At 48.4% G+C, this 21324-nt stretch overlaps 2 protein-coding genes across 2 annotated transcripts; one reads left to right on the forward strand and one right to left on the reverse strand.

Annotated features, from left to right (window-relative positions):
- Positions 1-515: 515 nt before the first annotated feature.
- On the forward strand, positions 516-6082 carry LOC116895779 (glutathione S-transferase Mu 2-like). The gene is made up of 7 exons (XM_032896928.1): positions 516-536; positions 614-742; positions 1029-1110; positions 1198-1298; positions 3451-3546; positions 3630-3740; positions 5427-6082. Exons 1-7 carry the CDS (start codon positions 516-518, stop codon positions 5514-5516), a joined length of 630 nt encoding a protein of 209 aa, XP_032752819.1. The 3' UTR covers positions 5517-6082.
- Positions 6083-16150: 10068 nt separating this feature from the next.
- On the reverse strand, positions 16151-19194 carry Gstm3 (glutathione S-transferase mu 3). The gene is made up of 8 exons (XM_032897503.1): positions 19043-19194; positions 18672-18747; positions 18324-18388; positions 17638-17719; positions 17447-17547; positions 16922-17017; positions 16641-16751; positions 16151-16389 (listed from the first exon to the last, which is right to left on the reverse strand). Exons 1-8 carry the CDS (start codon positions 19088-19090, stop codon positions 16291-16293), a joined length of 678 nt encoding a protein of 225 aa, XP_032753394.1. The 5' UTR covers positions 19091-19194; the 3' UTR covers positions 16151-16290.
- Positions 19195-21324: the final 2130 nt, after the last annotated feature.

The following is a 21324-nucleotide window of genomic DNA, read 5'->3' on the forward strand; positions in this document are numbered from 1 at the left end:
TGATAGATTCTTCTTTCTGCCTGTACCTCTCACTGCTCAGGATGTTTGACTCCCCCTTCTCCTCCCCCTCCCCCTCTCCGTCTATGTGTGTTTGTGTGTGTGTGTGTGTGTGTGTGTGTGTGTGTGTGTGTGTGTGTGTGTGCTGTTAGATCAAGTGTAGGGGTTCAAGCAGAGAGAAGAGGTCACAAAGTCAGGATCCAGTGCATCTCTGATCATCCGTGTCTCCTAGTTGGGTCAAGCCATCCGCCTGCTCCTGGAATACACAGATTCAAGCTATGAGGAGAAGAGATACACCATGGGGGACGGTAATGCCACCCTCTTAGTCAGACTCTTCCCTAACTTCTGATTGGCAGTCCTCAGGAGCCCCTGCGCCTGGCCCTTTGTTGCCCAGATCCGTGGCACTCTTCTAGCTAAAACTAGCTAGAGTTCACACCTTCAGGAAACCTCTGCGAAGGCAGTTTAGTCTTCCAATGTTTGTAATTTAGCATTTGCCAAGCTTTTTGTAAGCCTTAGAAATGGAGGACCCACAGTCCCAAGTACTCTTCACTCCTGCAACCTTGGAATAGGAGACTCAGTTGCAGATTCCGTGCTTGGGAGGTTTCCGACTCCTCAGTCAGGTCTCTGTAGGGGGGTGGAAACTAGGGTGATTTCCTTTCACATCCTCTTGTCCACCACAGCTCCCAACTTTGACAGAAGCCAGTGGCTGAGTGAGAAGTTCAAACTGGGCCTGGACTTCCCCAATGTAGGTGCAGGGGAGGGGAGGTGTGGGGAAGGCCTGGTGCTCTCACCTCATCTCCTGGCCTGGCTGAGGGGTTGGGATCAGTGTTTCTGCTCTCCTGCTCCATCCCTGCTGGCTGTACAGTGTTTCTGTGATGGGCTGTGTCCAGGCTCTCCCACTCAGTGCACACCGTGCTCATGGAGGGTTTCCCATGGCAGGCACACTGAGTGCCAGGTCCCATGTCTGTCCTCACCCAGGGAAGGGATTCAGGTACCCCATAACCCATCTGACCATCTGCTTGTCTATCCAGCTGCCCTACTTAATCGATGGGTCACACAAGATCACCCAGAGCAATGCCATCCTGCGCTACCTTGGCCACAAGCACCACCTGTGTGAGTGGGGCTGGCTGCAGGGTGGTGCACGGGAGACAGCCTCCTTGGCTCAGCTGGTGTGACGTGTCTGTGCTGTGTGTCCTTCAGGTGGGGAGACAGAGGAGGAGAGGATTCGTGTGGACATCTTGGAGAACCAAGCCGTAGACACTCGTAGGCAGCTTGCAATGGTCTGCTACAGCCCTGAGTTTGTGAGTCCCCCTGTGGGTGGGAAAGACAGGTTTTGGAGTTAAAGGCTTATGTTCCTGTCTATATTGGTCAAGTTTAGCTTTTGACTCCTATAACTTAGATTCTACAAGGTTTTCTACAAGTTTTTAAAACATTAGAGTATGCATTTAGAGTCCTCTCCATCTCCAACCTTTAACTCCCATAGACCTTTTGTTCCAACTATTTATGTCATCAATATGCTCTTGGAATATGGAGACTAAAACCATGAGAATGGGAGAGGGAGTGTTACACACGATGGCCTCAGACATGGCACAGCTATTTCTCTGAACAATGCCTCTAGTAGCAAAAGGAATCAGGACCACTTCCCAATAGGCAGCTCAAGTTTGACCATAAGGTCCCTGACCCTCCTTCCTTTCAACATCAAACATGCCTTCACTTTAAAAAAAAAAGTACTCAAATATCCACTATTCTGCCATCTGCTAGGGGGAACATTGCCTTCCCTCCTGAGATCTTTGAATATCTTGCTTCATTGATAGCACCAGCCATCTGAGTCCAGTGAGCCAGGCACAGAGATAGGCACTTCTGAGTCCGGCCCACAGGATCTGACTTGGGCAATAAGTGAAGTTCAAAGGCAGGGTTGTACTCATCTGGCTTCTCAATCGCCTTCAACAAATGGGACGTGGTGTCCATAGGAATCTAATCAGTAGTGATGACTTAGCTTAAAATCTGGAGACTGATTCAGGCCCAGCCTTGAGAAGGCATGTACTCTCCTCCACATTCCTGTTAAAGTCAACTCTTTGCTAGGGAGCCTGTGTCTGGGGAGCCTGTGTCTGTGGGAGCCTGTGTCTGGGGAGCCTGTGTCTGTGGGATCCTGTGTCTGTGGAGCCTGTGTCTGTGGGAGCCTGTGTCTGTGGGAGCCTGTGTCTGTGGGAGCCTGTGTCTGGGGATCCTGTGTCTGGGGAGCCTGTGTCTGGGGAGCCTGTGTCTGTGGAGCCTGTGTCTGGGGAGCCTGTGTCTGTGGAAGCCTGTGTCTGTGGAGCCTGTGTCTGGGGATCCTGTGTCTGGGGATCCTGTGTCTGGGGATCCTGTGTCTGTGGAGCCTGTGTCTGGGGAGCCTGTGTCTGGGAAGCCTGTGTCTGTGGAGCCTGTGTCTGTGGAGCCTGTGTCTGGGGATCCTGTGTCTGGGGATCCTGTGTCTGTGGAGCCTGTGTCTGGGGAGCCTGTGTCTGGGGAGCCTGTGTCTGTGGGGAGCCTGTGTCTCCCTAGGGGCCTGTGTCTGGGGATCCTGTGTCTGGGGAGCCTGTGTCTGTGGAGGCCTGGTCTGGGGGGCGCCTGTCTGTGGGGACCCTGTGTCTGGGGCGCGTGTGTCGGGGGCGCCTGTGTCTGGGGATCCTGTGTCTGGGGATCCTGTGTCTGGGGAGCCTGTGTCTGTGGGGCCTGTGTCTCTGGGATCCTGTGTCTGGGGATCCTGTGTCTGGGGGCCTGTGTCTGGGGGCCTGTGTCTGTGGAAGCCTGTGTCTGTGGGAGCCTGTGTCTGGGGAGCCTGTGTCTGGGGAGCCTGTGTCTGGGGAGCCTGTGTCTGGGGATCCTGTGTCTGTGGAGCCTGTGTCTGGGGAGCCTGTGTCTGTGGGTGCCTGTGTCTGGGGAGCCTGTGTCTGGGGAGCCTGTGTCTGGGGAGCCTGTGTCTGGGGAGCCTGTGTCTGGGGGGCCTGTGTCTGTGGAGCCTGTGTCTGGGGATCCTGTGTCTGGGGAGCCTGTGTCTGGGGAGCCTGTGTCTGGGGAGCCTGTGTCTGGGGATCCTGTGTCTGGGGAGCCTGTGTCTGTGGAGCCTGTGTCTGGGGAGCCTGTGTCTGGGGATCCTGTGTCTGTGGAGCCTGTGTCTGTGGGCCTGTGTCTGTGGGGCCTGTGTCTGGGGCCTGTGTCTGGGGGATCCTGTGTCTGGGGAGCCTGTGTCTGTGGAGCCTGTGTCTGGGGAGCCTGTGTCTGGGGCCTGTGTCTGTGGGAGCCTGGGGAGCCTGTGTCTGGGGAGCCTGTGTCTGGGGATCCTGTGTCTGGGGAGCCTGTGTCTGTGGAGCCGGTGTCTGGGGAGCCTGTGTCTGGGGAGCCTGTCTGGGGAGCCTGTGTCTGGGGAGAGCCTGTGTCTGAGGATAGGAATTGCTTTTTCCCCCACCTCAGGAGAAACGGAAGCCAGAGTACTTAGAGGGTCTCCCTGACAAGATGAAGCTCTACTCTGAGTTCCTGGGCAAGCGGCCATGGTTTGCAGGGAACAAGGTAAAGAGAGGAGGTGGGGAGGAGGAAGCTGCCATTTTTCCCAGGCATCAAATTCCACTGCACTCACCCTGGGCTTCCTGCAGATTACCTATGTGGATTTCCTTGTTTATGATGTCCTTGATAAGCACCGTATGTTTGAGCCCAAGTGCCTGGATGCCTTTCCAAACCTGATGGACTTCATGGCTCGATTTGAGGTGATGCCCTGACCCCTGTTTCCTCTTGGATGCCCTACTTCCCTTCCCCCTTTCCAGGATGATTTCCTAATCTTTAAGAGACTAATTATCATTTATTGAACATTGGTTTTCTGTGAGGACATGGGCTCAGAATCTTATATTAAGATCAAATTTGTCAGTACAAGATTCCTACAAGGTAGATAGAGTTATGGGTCTGTCACTTGTTCAAGGGCTCAACTCCCACCCTCTGGGCCTGTTCTGTGTAGACAGCACTGGAATGGTTCTTTCTCTTTGTGTTGAAATGAAAAGCTTTACTATGTTCAACCAGGGTTTCCTGTCCGGGACCCTTTTGAGGAGTAGAACGTGACAGCTGTGTGCAAGCCTCGAGCTGGCTTTAGTTATTAGGAAGGTGAGGGTTCGTGTGAAGTGTTACAACACAGTGAGTCTTTGTAGCTGGCCTGTAGAGCACTTTGCTTCTCACATCCCCACTGTGGGAGCTTAGGGCTGGAGACAGTACTTGGACTGAGTAGACCAGCACAGCCCTTGTTGGGGGCTTATCTTTTTGAGGGTAGGGGACTCTCTTGCCTCCGTCTCCTGTCTTCTAATGCTCCAGTGAGATGAAGTCATACATTCACTTCAAACCTTTCATGTGAGGCACGTTGTCAGGTCCCAGGGGACAGGCCCTGTACCCTCATCCTGGGCCTAAGTATAGCACACAGGGGTGATCGCACTAGCTTGTGAGGTGCAGTATCACCTGGGGCCAGAGATCCAAGTCTGAAACCTCACAGCTGCTCAATAAATGTTGTTATTTGAGCTGTTTACTTAGTGCTTTGTTTCTCAGCCTGGGATCTGTTTCCCTTCCCTACTTGCTAATAAGCGATGTGCTTCCTCAGCTAGTTCTCACTAGCTCTGCTTCCGGTTCAAGTGGAAGAGTTTTGGGGATTATGCAAGAGCTGGTATCACTGTGGGGAAAGGGGGAAGGGAGACCTGGAAGTTGCAGCCTGGGGCCGGGGGTTCTGACTTGGTGCATACAGTAGTCCTGGGCTTTAGAATTCCTCAGCAGTTACCTAGCCCGAGAACTGGATCTTGGTAAGAATTCAGGCAGGCTGCGTGAATTCAGCATGGTTCCTGTATTGAGGTGTGGTAATACTGGACTCAGGTAGCAGGTGGAGAAACAGACTTCTGCTCTCTAATAACAGATCAGAACCCTGCCCTGCCTCCCTCCATCCCAGATGCTTCGACCCAGGATCTGGGGTGGGATCTGGGCTCTGAAAACTCCTCTTTTCTTCCTGCCTGCTCCCTTCTCTGTGTGCAAATACAGGCAGGCGCTTCCCTGTGGAAAAAGAATAGCCTGTGCCGAAAGTGACAAGGCTGTGTGACTAGGAAGAAGTTGCTTAACCTCTCTGGTCTTCAGGTGTCCTCCTGATGAATGATCAGTTAGGACTTAGCTTGTAGGATCATTGAGTGTTTTTTTTTCTCCCAAACCTATGGTAGACTATCTAAAAGACACAAAGCCCCCACGATGGTGGTTTCTCCATCTGATGTTCTTCCTAAGGTGGGACACTTGGAACTTGAAGAGATTACTTGCCAGAGCTGAGGGGGACTGCTCTGCCCCAGGTCTTGGGCCCACATGGAGTTCATAGGGTTGAGCTGCTCAGCCCAGTGGTGCTACAAGCCAGCGGTTTGCTGCCTTCTCTCCACTCACAGGCCCTTGAGAAGATCTCTGCCTACATGAAGTCCAGCCGCTTCCTTTCAGGCCCTGTGTATTTGAAGACAGCGCTGTGGGGTAACAAGTAGAGCGCCGTAATACCAGGGCCAGGAGGAGATTTACCTCCATGCTTGCGGTCCACGGTCTGGGGCCCATCTGCGTCCCCGGGTATCTCTGTATCAGTCTTCCCACCTCTGTTCTCCTCTGAAAGGTGTTAGTGACTCCCCTTTCTACCCAGCCTCTCTGTAAGGGGAGGTTCTCAAACTCAGGTCTAGTTCCCTAATTGGTTCTTGATGTGTCAATAAAGAAGGCTAGGAGCCAATTGCTGGGCGGAAGTTATACGTGGGACTTCCGGGTCCCAAGAGAAAAAGGAGATTCAGGGAAAGATAGAGGGGCTTTTTCTGCTGTGCTTCCGAGTAAGAAGGTAACAGTCATGTAAGGTCTTCCGGCAGCTAGGGCCTGTGGCCTCTGCAACAGGCAGACAGCCAAGGATGCTGGCAGGGGCTGGCTGATACAAGTCACTAAGTTTAGGGCAGAGGGAGATGAAGATAATAAACTGGTAAGAGCACGCCTTTCCAGGCCGTTGTTATCTGAGCCCAGCAATTGTGCCTAGCAGGCAAATTCTAAAGTAATAAAGCTGTCTGTGTGTCTTTTATCTTTGAATTCCAGGGTCTCAGGAATGGGCTAGTAACACAACCACTCCGGAGCTAAGCTGGATGGAACAAAAGGGAGTCCGGAGGGGCCAGAGCGCTGGGTGTGGTCCCAGGCAAAAGGCATTAGCCTGTTTTTAAAACTACACACAACGCCTCTCCCCAAGCCAAGCCTCTGTTCACCCCAGTTCCCCATTCCTTCAGAGTCTCTTCCTCTCCTTTCTTGTCTTTGTCCTGGATCCAAGTAGCCCTCCGCTTTGCTGGGGTGATGAAGGGATGCACTTGACTCTGGTTCCCCAGCACTGCCAGAGAAACCAACCTTGTGTATGTGGGGGTACTCCTCTTCAGTGGGAGGCTGCCCTGCACTGCCAGAAAGACCAGCTCTCTAGTTTGCAAATCTTGGTCCCCAATATGAGACTGTCCAGCCGTATCTGATCCCCAATGAAGTCTGAACCACATTTGCTCTGTGTCTAGCTATCTGTGTCTCTCAGGACAAACCATGTTGACTTGCTTGGGTGGCCTTTGTTCTGTTGTCCACAGAAGGGCAGGGATGTGTGTGTGGGATCTTGATGGCCACACAGAGTATAAGATTGCTTACAATTCTTAATGTCCCTTGCCATTAATTCTGTGTTGCCCACCCTGGAATCCTAAGAGGAGGGTGCTGCTTCTGTGATGGGGTTCCTCACTCAGTCAGCAGTCACAGTGCCACCACAGCCATGGACAGAGGTTCTGGGCTGATGGGAGAGGCTCCATTAGGCCAAGTAGCTTTTGTTTCCTTCTCCCAGCTGCTTTCCCTAAACTAGACATCTCTCCTCCTATTCTCAGGATGTTTCCCCCAAAGTGGCCCCCACCATTTTCAGTTTGTGACTGGTGTATTTTACCTTACTCTGTCCTAAGCCAATCAAAGGGAAGATGCAGGTCTTGTTAGATTTTCCCTAATATGCAAAGCCTGAGAGAATACCTCAGATATGCCCAGATTTGTCTAGCCAGAAATTCCAAATGGAATGTTTCAAATGAAAAGAAAGACATGTTAAGGAGTGAGAATAAAATATTAGAAGATTGTGCTGGACAGTTTACGTCAACTTGACGCAATCGAGAGTCAGCCGAGAGGAGGGACCCTCAGTAGAGAAAATGCCTTCATCGAGCACGCCGTGAGGAGCAAGCCAGTCAGCAGCGCCCTCCACGGCCTCTGCATCAGCTCCTGCCTCCAGGTTCCTGCCCTGCTTCAGTTCCTGTCCTCACTGCTTTTGACGATGTTGTATGGAACTGTGAGTGAAATAAACCCTCTCCTCCCCAACTTGCTCATAGTTGTGGTGTTTCATGACAGCAGTAGTAACCCTGACTAAGACAAAAGTTAACAAAACCAAAAACACCTCACAGATAAAAACTGCATGAGGACTAGAGATGGCTCGATGGTTAAGCACACCTGCTGATCTTACACAGCACCAGGGTTCAGTCTCCAGCATCCACATGGCTGCTCACAACAGCCTATAACTCAAGTTTTAGAAGATCTAATTACCTCGTCTGAATTCTGTGGGCACCACGCAAGCATATGATACACATATGCACCCATGTAGATAAAATAAAAATAACCCTTAACAACAATAACAAAATTTAAAAAGAATAGCTAACATGATAAACCTGGTGTGAAAATCATATCTTTGATATGAAATGTAAAAAGCAAAACAATAATTACATTAACCCATATGCTAGAAATATAAAAAAGATGCAAAACAAGGCGTCAAAAATTCAAACAGGGATGAATGGAGGGAAAGGTCTAACTTTTAAATGTTCTCTGTTTTCTCTTCTTGTCTGTATGGTCGTACTAAGTTGATATCATTTCAGATCGGCTATACTTGTTTTAAAGGTGGGTTTGTAAGGCTGTGGTAGTGACAGGCAAAGACCTACACTAGACAGACTCAAAAGAATAAGCAAAGAATCAAAGCACACCACTAAGGGATCTCCCTCTCCCTCTCTCTCTCTCTCTCTCTCTCTCACTCTCTCTCTCTCTCTCTCTCTCTCACACACACACACACACACACACACACACACACACACACACACACACAGAGAGAGAGAGAGAGAGAGAGAGAGAGAGGAGAGAATGACAAGGAGACAGAGAAAGACAGAAGTTAGAACTACAATGAAAATAGAGATCAAGTTATAAAATCATTGTGGTAAGACTTTATTTGTGTGTGTGTTATGTTTGTATGCATTTATGTGTGTATGTGTGTATGTATATGTATGTTATGTGTGCACACACTTGTGTTCTGTATGTGTGTGTATGTGCATGTTATATGTGCATGCATTTGTATGTGTGCATGCACTTGTGTTCTTTATGTGTATGTACATGTGTGTTATGTGTGCATGCATTTGTGTGTGTGCATGCACTTGTGTCCTTTGTGTGTGTATATGTGTGTTATATGTGTATGTGTGTGTGTATGTGTGTGTGTGTGTGTGTGTGTGTGTGCGCGCGCGCCCATACACACACAAGTCAAGTCTAGAGGAGAACTATCTCTCTCCACTTCATTTCCTCAGGACAGGGTCCCTCACTGAACCTGAAGCTCACAGCTCCACCCAGGCTGGCTGGCCAGCGAGCTCCAGGGGCCTGCCTATCTTTATTCCTCATCCCTGGGATGACAGGCCCATGGATCCATGCCTGGCTTTTATCCTGATGCCAGAGATTAGGACTCAGGTCTTCATGTTTGCACAGAAAGCATTGTTACCCATGAAACATCTTCTCAGGTCTTTATGTATAATTATCTTAACTGTGTGAACAAAATTCTCCTGGTAAAAGACAGTGTGACTAGAGCTGGGGAGATGGTTCAGTCAGTAAACTGTTTGGCTTACAAACATGTGGGCCTGTCCTGTAGGGAAAACAACCTGGGGGAGGTTAACTAAAACTAAGTATATGTAAATAAAAAAGGCTTATGAAGGGGAAACAAAATAGACATCAGAGGTGGATGGAGGGAAGGAACTGGGTAGAAGAGGATGGGGAGGAGAACGGGTGGCAGATCAGGAGTAGGAGGGGGAGAAAGAATGGAAATCTGTGGCAGGCACCTGGGACTAGGGTGGGTGGCATGGGGAGGCCTCAGGGAGTCTATGGGGGTGACTCTAGCTGAGACTCCTAGCAGTGGGGAATATGGAGTCTGAAGTGTCCACCTCCTGTAGCCAGGCAGGACTCCCGGGAAGGGATAAGGACACCAACCCACGCACAGAACCTTTGACCCAAAATGTGTCCTGACTAAAATATGTGCAGGGACAACTGGAGCAGAGATGGCCAACCAATGGCTGGCCCGACTTGAGACTCATCCCATAGGTAAGTACTGACACAATTAATGATACTCTTTTATGTTTGCTGACAGAAGCCTAGCATAACTGTCCTCTGAGAGCTCCATTCAGCAGAGGATGGAAACACATGCAGAAACTGATAGCCAAACATTAGACAGAGCCTGGGGAATCTTGTGGAAGAGTTGGGGGAAGAATTGAGGGACCTGAAGGGGACAGGGATGCCACAACAAGACCAACAGAGTCAACTAACCTGGTCCTTTGGGGTTTTCAGAGACTGAAGCACCAACCAAAGAGTGAGCATGGACTGGATATATGGGAACATATGGTGGGGGGGAATTTGAAGAAGGGCAGCAAGGAGTGGATATGATCAAGAAATGTTGAATACATGCATGAATTTTTCAAAGAATAGTTCTTTAAAAACCAGAATAATGGTATGTGCATATATTCCCAGAGCTAGGGGGTGGGGGTGAAGACAAACGGAGTTAGAGGGTTTGCTGGCTTGCCTGGCTGATGACTTGTGAGCTCCAGGCTTGTGAGAGACCCTGTGTTAACAAAAGAAGACAAAGCAAAAACCTAAACCAAAAACAGTAGGTGACTCTTGATGAGATTGTCCTCTGGCCTACACACACACACACACACACACACACACACACACACACACACACACACACACACACACATACACACACACATGCACACACAGACAGAGAGACACAGAGACACAGAGACACAGACATAGGCACACACACCAAAATTTTAGCATATGGTGCTTATAAGAAACTCATTTTACTTCTATGAAAATACCTAGACCAAAATGAGGAAATAGAATAAGGTGCTGTAAATGTAATCCAGAAGAAAGACTTGTATCAGATAAGACAGACAAAAGACTATGAAAATATCTATGTTTAAAAAGTCAGAATGGGGGGTTGGGGATTTAGCTCAGTGGTAGAGCGCTTGCCTAGGAAGCGCAAGGCCCTGGGTTCGGTCCCCAGCTCCAAAAAAAAAAGAACCAAAAAAAAAAATCAGAATGGTCATTATAGAATACTAAAGGAGTCAGTTAAGCAAAATGTAATAATTCCCCCCCTCTAGTATCTACAAATCTGTCTGTCTGTCTGTCTATCTATCTATCAATCATCTATCATCTATAAATCTATCTATCATCTATAAATCTATCTACACATACCTATTTTTGAGCACCCAAATACAAAACAAGCATAAATAGGCCTAAAGATAAGGATAGATTTAATACAATAATAGAAACTATAATTTGAGAACTTTAATATATTCCTTTTGGAAACAGACGGATGATCCAAACAGAAAATCAACAGAAAACGAGAAGAGTTAAATTTCACTCCAATCCAAATGGACCTACCAGGTATTACAGAGCATGATCTTTTCAGTGGCACATGGAATGCTTTCCATGGTAGATCACATGACAGTCTGTAAAGCTGCTCTCAATGGACTTTAAAAATTGGAGTTTTATGAAGGATCTTTTTTGGCTAAAACACAACGAAAATAGAACTTTGCTGTAGGAAAAAAACTCTGGCAAGGGTACAACAAATACATGAAAAGTAGGTCAAGGAAGAGACCAAGAAATCAAAATATTTATTGAAGATACAATATACCAAATTCTGCAGGCTACAATAAAAGTAGTACCAAGAAAGGAGAAGTTGTATAGCAGTCAATGTCTACAACAAAGCACGAATTTATAACTTATCCCTCCAGCTCTCAGAGCTAGAAGAACAAGACACTCAATGCCCAAATTCATAGGAGGAGAGAAATGATAAAGAGTAGAAATAAATGGATCTGAGATTAAAGGACTATGAAACAAGGGCAAAACAAAGAGCTGGTTATTCAATAAATACAGTGGACAAACTCTTAGTTACAGTTAACTAAGAAAAAGAGAGAAGGGGCTGGAGAGATGGCTCAGCAGTTAGGAGCACTGGCTGTTCCTTCAGAGGACCCAAGTTCAATTCTCAGCACCTACATATTGGCTTAAAACCACCTGTAACCCTAATCTTGGAGGGTAAATCCAAGAGCACCAGGCACGCATGGGATACACAGTTACACATGCAGACACAACACATAAAAATAAATATATTGCTTAAAAAATGAAAGGAAAAGATAGAAGACTTACACTAATGACACCAGAGATGGCAAGGGAGACATTGAACTTGACAGAAGTACCCAGGCTGATCTGACATTTTTATGAGCAAGTATACAACAAAGTTTTTGATAACATACGATAAATCAGTAAATACCTTGACATATATCTTACCAAATATAAAACTCAAATATAGAAAATTTCAGCAGAGCAGTAATGAGTAACATCATTGAACCATCAATTAGAGGTCTCTTGGTCAGGGCTGGAAGGGTGGATCAGGAGAGCACTGGCTGCTCTTCCAGAGGTTCCAGGTTTGGTTCTCAGCACACTCCCTGAACTCACAACTACTAACTGCTGGGGTCCAGAGGGGGATGGATGCCTGACAGCCTGTTGCTCTTCACGAGACAGGATTTCTCCGAACCTGAAACCTACCAACTTGTCTAGACTGGCTGGCCAGCAAGCTCCAGGGATTCACTTGTCTCTATGCCCCACAGTGCCTTGCTGTGAGGTGCTTTTACACGGGCCCAGGGGCCTTGAACCCAAGTCCTTACACTTGCATGCAATTGCTTTACCAGCCGATCCACAGATTCCTATTATTTACACTTCTAAACAGAACAGGCTTTTCTCAACCCAGTCAGGTTAGGAGGTGGCTCCAGTCTCCCCAAAAGCACAAGTCTGCCCGAGAGGCCTTAGGCTCTGTAAAAACTACCTGCACTCCCATAGTTCTCCTCTCGCCTGAAACAGGATTTATCAGGGAAGCAGGAAGGATTTTAATTTCCCTTTAAAAAGAAAAGTGGCGGCACACACCCGCAATCTGAGCACTGAGAAGCGCGAGGCAGCGGGGTCATTGTGAATCTGAGGTGACCTTGGCTATGTATGAGGCCTTGTCTGGAACAACAGCAGCAACGACAAAGGAATAGTTGTTAATATAATTGAAACATCACACCTTAATAAAATATAGATACCTTACAATTCTAGTTCGCTTCAAACTTGTAACAATATGAACGTTACCCTGACTGTTCTATTCCTATTTTATTGAAAACACCTCGTTCTAATATAGCAGGTCTGTATTACCTGTGTTAGACAAGTCTAACACAGCAGCATACATTTAATTAAGAGTCAAATACACGCACATCCTCCTAATCCTTTCTTCTGGATTTCAGTCCTACATACAAGTCACCTATAATTATTTCCATTGAAAACCACGTAAGTACATTATAAACCCACCCCTGGTCATTTTCAAAAGCATTTCATTCCATTTCTTCTAAGCAGGGAGTGGGCTGGCCACGGTATCAAATAGCCTATTCTCTGGCCCCAGCTCTCATCTGTCCTCCTGGATCTCCCTGAAGCTGCGCTGACCCAACACTGAACATTTCTATCTGAGTTACCTCCATTTGTTTTAGGAACACGGTGTTCTGTCTCCAAGCAGAGCAGAGAGCTTTGCAGAGCAGGAGTGGGAGGCCTGTGTGGGAACGGGATACGTGTGGAGTTTCTATTGTGTTTAATGGGCCGAAGTGGTGTTGAGTCTGCATTTAGGATTGAGAGGTTTGTGGAGGTTTCTCACTGGGAAGTGATGGCTTCCACAAGCTTCAGCAGAAGTCAGGTCTAGGTTTGGAGGAGAAGGTGAGTAGGGGAATGGGGCAATGGGGTGGGGAGCTGCAGAGAAAACAAAGGGCAACCGAATAGGTCAGAAGCATGAAAAAGCAGAAGAAAACATGGCGCTACATGGAATTAGATGGTAAGTCGGTATAATACTTATAATATCAATTGCCAAGGATTCTAGAAAACTAACTCACCACTCAGAACAAGTCAGGGGAGCAGTTCGCTCATTACAATAGACCTGTACATAGGAGGCTACCACTGGTGGGGACTGGAAGAATCAGGATGGGAACCTAGGCTGTGCACATCTAGAGTCCAACCTGAGCTATTCCACAAGGAATTCAGTAAGGTCAAAGCCAGCATTCCAGGGTTGGTGGGGAGGACACAGGTGAAAAGCTACAGCTGGGAGAGGAGCAGAGGTCATTATCAAGGCTAGCTGGGGACCTCAGAAGCCACTAGAGAGGTCAGCAGCAAAGTGATTGGCACATTTCAACTCCTTCCTCCTCCCCTTCACCATCCAGCTTCAGCATTTTTTTTACCAGCACAGTCATTTAAAGGCTCTGTCCTGCACTGGAGGACATAGGAATGAATGTGTAATTTCTATAGAGGCCAGGTGTTCTCATAAGCCCCTCTTAAGCTGGCTTTCCAGGCAGATTTAAGCCTAGGGTATCAGTGTCCCTGCTCCGCCCACCGCATCAGGAAACAACCTCCACCGTGTATTGTCTTTTAATCATGTAAGCTATTTTCCCTGTGATTGGGAAATGCTTTAAGCCTGTACTCGAGCTACAACAACAAAACCAACCAGCTTCCTAACACTTTCGGGGAACTGCTCCACTAAATGGGATGCATGGAGAACAAGGCCTTTTTACCTACTGAGGTGACTTGAATAAACACGTCACTAATTTATCAGTATTTTCGTCCCTCTGTCCTTATGAGATGATAGGCTATCTTCACCAGAATCGACCAAAGGTGGCCATTGTAACAGAATTATTTTCTTGGGCCACATTAGAATTAAGAGTTCAAGACTGACTGGGGACTGGTGAGCCACCTCTCTCCTTCATTGTCCTGCATTACACTTTTGGGTCATACAATTGGCCATCAATGTGATGCCAAGAAAAAAAAAATAGAAGATCCTAGCACTTGGGAGCCAGAGGCAGGGGGATCTCTGTGAGTTTGAGGCCAGTCTGGTCTACAGAGTATGATCCAGGACAGTCAGGACAAAAATCCCCCCAAAACCAAACCAAAACCGAAGCAAACAAAAACAAAAAAGCCAAAACCAAACCAAAGCAAACCAAAAACCCCACAGAAATAGACTGTGCTCTTCAAGTGTTTACCTGACGGCTGCTTGCTGTGTTGTATGCTATTTCATGTCACCTGCCTTAGAACTGCTACTCAGAAGCTGCACGACTAATTTCCTATTTCCTTGCCTCTGTCCTGGGGTGAGCAGACGCTGAGATGGCTTCCATACATCCAGCTTAGGGCCCTTGTGTAATCCCCTCCCCTGCAATGGCTGATTTACCTTCAGTGGTGTCTCGGTTTTCTGCCCTTGGGACAAATACCTGGGATAAATCAACTTGAAATGTAGAAGGGTTAATTTGCCTCACAATTTCAGAGATGGAAATCTCTGGTCCCTTGGCCCTGTTGCTTTGGGTCTGTAGTGGCCCCGGTACCTGATGATAGGATCGGGTGGCTGGGGAGGCCCTTTAACCTTGTGGCATCCTGGAAATTGGGGTGGGAGGAGGGAGGGAGACAGAGAGACAGAGGAAGGAGCCAAAGCCCCATGTTCCTCCAAGGGCCCTTTCTCCTAAAGGTTCTACAATCTCCCCAAAACACCATCAGCTGGAGGAATCTTTAGCATATTGGCCATTGGAGGGCATTCGATGTCCACACCTTAACAGTTAGGACAGAGACATGGGATGTAAGTGCCATGGCTGTGTTACATAAAATTACATCTCTCTCTCCCCCAGGAGACTCATTTACAAGGAAGAGGAAGGTGGCAGCTTCTGGCTGTTACCCATCAAGAAGCTGAGATCTCTGTTCAGCAAAATAGCAGAAATTGAATTGTACCAACGATCACAAGCTTGGTCGCAGAACCTCATCCAACTGGGCCTTGAGAGGGGATCTTGACCCTCGCTGTACATTGACTACAGCCTTCAGATGAATCCATGTTGGTTCATATAGCTCATTCTGTGTGTGCACCCAACTGCACACTGTCTGTCCACCTGTACACGTGTGTACGTGTTCACATACACATGGAAACTGGAGGACAATCTCAGGTGTCATTCCTCAGGATGCCTCCCTCCCACATCCTCCAGTTTGGACAGGGTATCTTACTGGCCAGGGACCATTGGCTAGACGTTGGGCAGTACACCTCCAGGAACCTGCTTGTCTCTGCCTCTCTAATGCTGGCACTGAGTGTGTGTCCCCACAGTCACCAGGCATCCGTGTCATTCCATGCCTTTCCTGCCATCTGATAGTCCCTAGCTTTCATATGGCATCTACTTGCTCCTTATCTGACACCACCACAATTTGCCTTCTTGGGTATACAGGTTTTTAGTGAGCTCACGTGAAAGAGTAGTTGGGCCACGGGATAGGATTTGCATTTTAGGACTGAGATCATTTCCTCAGGGACCTGGATCAGTCTTCCAAGTTCACCAGCACTGTCTGTGTACATTGCTAGTGTGAGGTATAGGGCTCTCCAATTTTTAATCAGTAACCAACTGCTCCAACTCTCACAAGCCTGCCAGTTTGAAATCTTTATCACATTACGCTCTCTGCCCTGCTCAACAGGGGCCGCTTGTGAGCTCCAGTTCTGTTGCCGTCTCTCAGCACCACGCAGCTTTGACTTTCCTCATGGCTTCGCAGGGGCGCCATGTCTGTTTAAAAGCACCTGCCACCCAAACTGGGCGACACCTTTCCTCCCGGTGCCCACTTGGGCTCGGGGAGGAGTTCTAGCCCTGGAACTCAGCCGAGGAGTAAAGAATGTCAGCATAGTTATGCATGGACTCACATCTCCATTTTCAACATCTCCTCGCCGCTTCTTTGGCTTTTACACCAAGAAATCCATCTAGACACCAGATAATTTAACTGCTGTTTATTGGAAGGAGCAGAGGAGACAGAGTGCGGGCCCCTCCAGATCGGATGGGACAAGGCTGGCAGGAAGCTTACAGAGGGTGGGTCCCTTGAGGGAAAGATGGCTCAGCAGCATCGAGCTCCAGTTCAGCATATGCTCTTGTTACCCCACTTGGCCATCTTGTTGTTGATTGGCATCTTGAAGCAGCGGTCAGACTGCAGGAACGCAGCAATCTTCTCCAAAGCCTGAAGGAAAAGCATTCCAGGTCTCGTTAGGACTCTGGCCCAGCCCTGCAGACCCACAACAAACATGCTGCCTGCCTCCACCTACTTCTGCCAGTGCTTTCACAGTGTAAAGGCCACGATCATCCCGAGACTTAAAGCCCAGAGGTGTCTCACCATTTAGACAGAAGCTGGTATCGGGCAAGTACAGTGAGGTCCACGGGCTATGGGGGAGCCTGTGTAAAGTTCTTTGAGAACGGGATAGTGAAAATCACCTCAAAACGGCACATGAAAGCCTTCAGATTTGGGAACTCATCCAGGCACTTGGGCTCAAACATACGATTCTGGTCCAAGACGTCATAAGTGAGAAAATCCACGAAGGTCAGCTAGAACGAGGATAAGAAGTGTCAGGCCTGGGGAGCTCACCAATACCTGCAGACACACACAGACAAACAGACGGGCAGGCGGGCGGGCGGGCAGGCGGGCAGGCAGGCAGGCAGGCAGGCAGCCAGGCAGCCAGGCAGCCAGGCAGCCTCTCCCTGTGCCTTCTTCCTACCTTTTCTCCTGCAAACCATGTGAATTTCCCCAGGAACAACGAGAACTGTTTCAGCTGTGCAGGCAGTTGTTCCAAATACTGAGGCTTCAGGTTATCCTAGGAGGGAAAAAGAGCAATACTATTGTTGGGTGAACACAATGGTTCCCTGGGGGTGACCAGAGTCTGATCCCCAGGTCCCACATTAATGCTGTCTTTGGGCCTCTACACACACTGCCCTGCCCCACCCCCCAGAATTGCTAATAGCTGTAGTCAGGGCCTGGACCAGTGATGGACCCACCACACCTTTCTCTGGGCATCTTCTTTCTGCCTTTACTTGGAGGAGGCAGGATGGAGAGCTGGGCTTTGGAAAGGAGGAGGAGCTAACGCCAGACTTACAGGACAAACCCAAACCCAACACTACAGAGTCCGTTTCTAATCCTTACAGTTTGGGTTGATAGAAAGATGGCAACCGTAGAAGGGAGCAGAAGAATCCTTAGCACTGTGGCCTGAAGCCCAACATGGGTGGTTCCAGATGAGGAAACGTACGTGGTTAGAATTGTAGCAGAGCCGAACCAGCTGCATGCGGAAGTCCATTATCTGGTTCTCCATGATGTCCACTCGTATCTTTTCTTCTTCGGTGTCACCACCTGTAGCCAGATGGCAATAAATCAGCCTCGGATTACCAACCTCCAGGTGGGCAAGCTGCTTCCTCTCTCATCCACCTTTAGCCCACTCACACATGTTGTGCTTGCGTGCGATGTACCGCAAGATGGCGTTACTCTGGGTGATCTTGTTCTTCCCGTCCATAAGGTAGGGCAGCTAGAAGGGGAAAGTTAATGTGAACCTAGACCTCCAGGTCCTCCACTCGCCTGGAAAAGAGAAGACTTGCAAGGTGTGAACATGAGAGAGGAGAAGCTGGGAGAAGTAACAAAATAAATAGAAAGTAGCACTTGGTCCTCACCTGATCCTAGACAAGAGTGCTTAATCCTGTGTGGCACGGTGAATGCAAGTGTGGCATATAGACTTTTCTCAGAATACTTTAAAAAGCAAAATGTAACTATTTCATACCTTCAAGCAAAACTGTAAGAGTAGTGTGCTTATGGACACATTTAAGAACAGGTCTTTTAACAACCAAAACCCTTAAGGGCACATTTAGGATACTATGAAAATACTATCAGTGATAAGGTCAGAGACCTGGCTAGCAACTAATGTCTCTTCTAGCATGTCTTTGAGAGGAGAATGTGTTTCTTAGTCCTTAGTAGGAAATAAAATGTTATTCTCACTTCTGCTCAATGACCCTTGAATTCTATCCATTCTATAAGCATGAAGAGCCTCTATTCTAGATTCTCCCAAACTAGAGATGAAGTAAAAACAGATACACTCAAAGGCCTTCCCTTCTGCCCACTCCTCCAAGGCTACCTACGTTAGGAAAATCCAGATCTAGCTTGAATTTCACGTCCAGCCATTGGCTTCTATCATAGTCAGGAGCTGTAAGAGAGAAGTGGGACCCAAGCCCCTTACCAACCTAGCTGAGAAACGTCTTAGACCTGATATCTCAAGTTCCCAATCCCCAAAAGCTAACCCCTGAGTTTCTGCAAAGGCGGCTTACTAAGAGGGGCTTGGACAGCCAGCGAGAATTATGGGTCTCTTTTGGCAAAGTTCCCAGCTGACTGGAGCAGGGGTCCCACACAATCTCTGTGTGGTGCAACCCTCTGGGTAAAAGACCACTGGAGAGCCATCATGGGCCACTGGCACCCATGACATTCATTACCTTCCCCACACGTGTACTGTTTCTCTTCATAGCTGGTATCAGTAAACTCCAGGAGCATACGGATGGCATGAGCCAGCTAAAGGCGGAGGATGGAGAAAGACCCCAGTCAGAGCGCCTGCGCAGTGCCCACTTGCTTTTAACCCCCGTCCATCAACGTCCCCAACCCAACGCCGCCAAGCCCCTGCATCCTGTCGAGGGAAATTGTCGTTAAGCAGCCCTTTAGCTCACACCCGGGTACGTCCAGTCCCCTCCTCTACCCACGGGCCTGGGGACCCCATAGGCCGGCCGGAGGTCGGCCCGCCTGTCCCTGATCCCGCCCACCCGCCTGCATCTCTCTGTTCCAGAGTCTGGGCTTGCGAGGGCCCACTCACCCCGCGGATATCCCAGTAACCCAGAACCATAGACTTGGAGCAGGACATTTTGGGAGATCTTAGCCCCTTCTGGGATACGCGATGGACTGTGGGCGGCTAACTTTATACTGGACGCTGTGGGCGGGGTCAACGCGACTGAACTGCCTCCTCCTTTCTCGCTCTGTGCTCCACCCGCCCTCCGCGTGGTCACTTGGCCTTGCGCAGGCGCAGATGCTGTGACTCCTGAAACTCTGGTGCGAACTTCTCTCAGGGCTGTTGATGCATTCATTCTTCGGCAGTGGGTTACCTGGGGAGCGTGAGTCACTTCGCACAACGAGCTGGCATTGCGGGTTTCTGACCACAAGGGAACCGCTGACTTTGGCTCCCTTGGTAGGACATGGGAAGGGCTGAGAAGGAATGCATGATGAAATAACAACAAAACCCAATAAATCACTTAGACACATAAAACTGTGAGGTAGGAAACGATTCAGGTAGAGGCAATACCTAGAGTACTTTGTGGGTAGAAACATTTTCTATGCAAGATACAAATGGCTCTGTGGAGACTGAGGGAGGCCAGGGACACTGAATAGGGCCACTGTGATAAAGGATAGGTCATGCCCACTGGAAATGCCTCAAAGGACACTCCAGGAAAGAGGAAGGTAGAGCAAACACTGAAAGTGAGAAATAGATATGCAAGGCAAACAGCAGATGCCGTCGCATTAGGCTGGTTTATAAGACTGTAGGAGAAAGAGGTAGAATGTTAAGCGTTTGGGGACAAGTTGCAAAAGGTCTTGGACAGCCAGACAGAGGCTTTGAGTGTTTCTCTCTGCTCTGTGGGGAGTGTATATGATCTAGATCATAATGCCCACTAGAAATATAATAGAAGACAGACATGTGATTATTTTTAAATGTTTTGCTTCTAGTTTTTTAAGAAAGGAGGTGGTGAATCCATAGTATACATTATTTAGCTCAATATATACTTTCAGAATGTAATGTGAAAATGATTGAGGTGTGCTCTATTTTGTGTTTTAGTACCTTACCCTTAAATCACACCTCTACTAAGGGTATTCTCATTCTTACGCTCAGGATACGCACACGCTTACTTTGTGAACTGTATGGATCTGGACGCTTTGCTGGAATGAGTAACACAGCCAGAATCCTCTTCAGGAGGCTGCTCTGGCTTCTTTGTGTAGAGTTGGCCGGAGGAAGTCCTGCTCTACTGTCCCTTGGTGCTTATTAGCACATCTATTATGGGTAGGTGCTGTTTTAGGTGCTGGGGAGCTGAAACTGGAAACAGCAGACAATAGTCCCTGCCCTGGAGGAGTGTGCACACTAATGGGGAGAGGCAGAAACAAACGAATATCAAGTGTACAGTAAGTCTGAGAATGTTAAGCATATTGCAGAGTAAAACAGCGAAGAAGGGTGCAGGGAGTGGAGGCTCCTGTGGGAAGATTGTGTGTATAGTGGTCCTAGTGAGATGTTCACTCTCCAGTGAATAGTTCCAGGAAGCAATCTATTGTACTGGTGCAGAAGACCGGGAACTCCGGCAGAGAAATGTCAGCATACAGGAAGGCGGCACTTTACAAGCAGCCGGGGAGTAAAGGCCACAGACAAGAGACAAGGTGTGTGGGCTGCTGTGGTAGACACTTAGAAGCAGGGGGATGACGAAGAACCATTGAAGGAGTCTGAATGAGTGACTGGTGTGGTGGAGGGGAACCAGGTGTCCTGGAGACCAATGGAAGACTCTGGGAGGACCATGTAAACGACCACATCAAATGTGGCTGACAGGTCACGTATAATGAAGTCTGAGAATGAGCAGTTGGATTTAGCAACATAGGTGTTATAGTTCCTGTGAAATAGTATGAGCTTTGGGGATGCTCCCACAGTGTGAGGAAGAAGCAAGCTTCTGTGCTCACTCAGAGTTCAGGAGACTGAAAAGTGAGCAGACCCTTGAAACCACTGCCAGCGCCGGGCAGGGGGAGGCTGTGTGAGCTGTGGTGGAGGAGTCAGGTTGGGGGAGCCCAGAGTTGCTCTGCTCTCTCAACCCAGCACAGTTCTCTGGACTCCCCAAGTCTGGTGTGGGAAATTAGGGCTTCCCCATTAGTTTAGCCAAATCAAACTTCAAACTTTGTAAAAGGACAATTTGCTAAAATAAAGAAGAAATGGTACAGAAACGCGTGACTCTATAACGTCTTAAATTTATTCCTCCTAAGAAACCAAACGCCAGTGACAAATTACCTTGAGGCATGAGTCTAAAACTTACAGAGCATACCAGCATGCCAGGGAATGCTTGTTTGATAGTA

This window comes from Rattus rattus, chromosome 3 (genome assembly GCF_011064425.1).
Source record: "Rattus rattus isolate New Zealand chromosome 3, Rrattus_CSIRO_v1, whole genome shotgun sequence".
NCBI classification, from domain to species: Eukaryota; Metazoa; Chordata; class Mammalia; order Rodentia; family Muridae; genus Rattus; species Rattus rattus.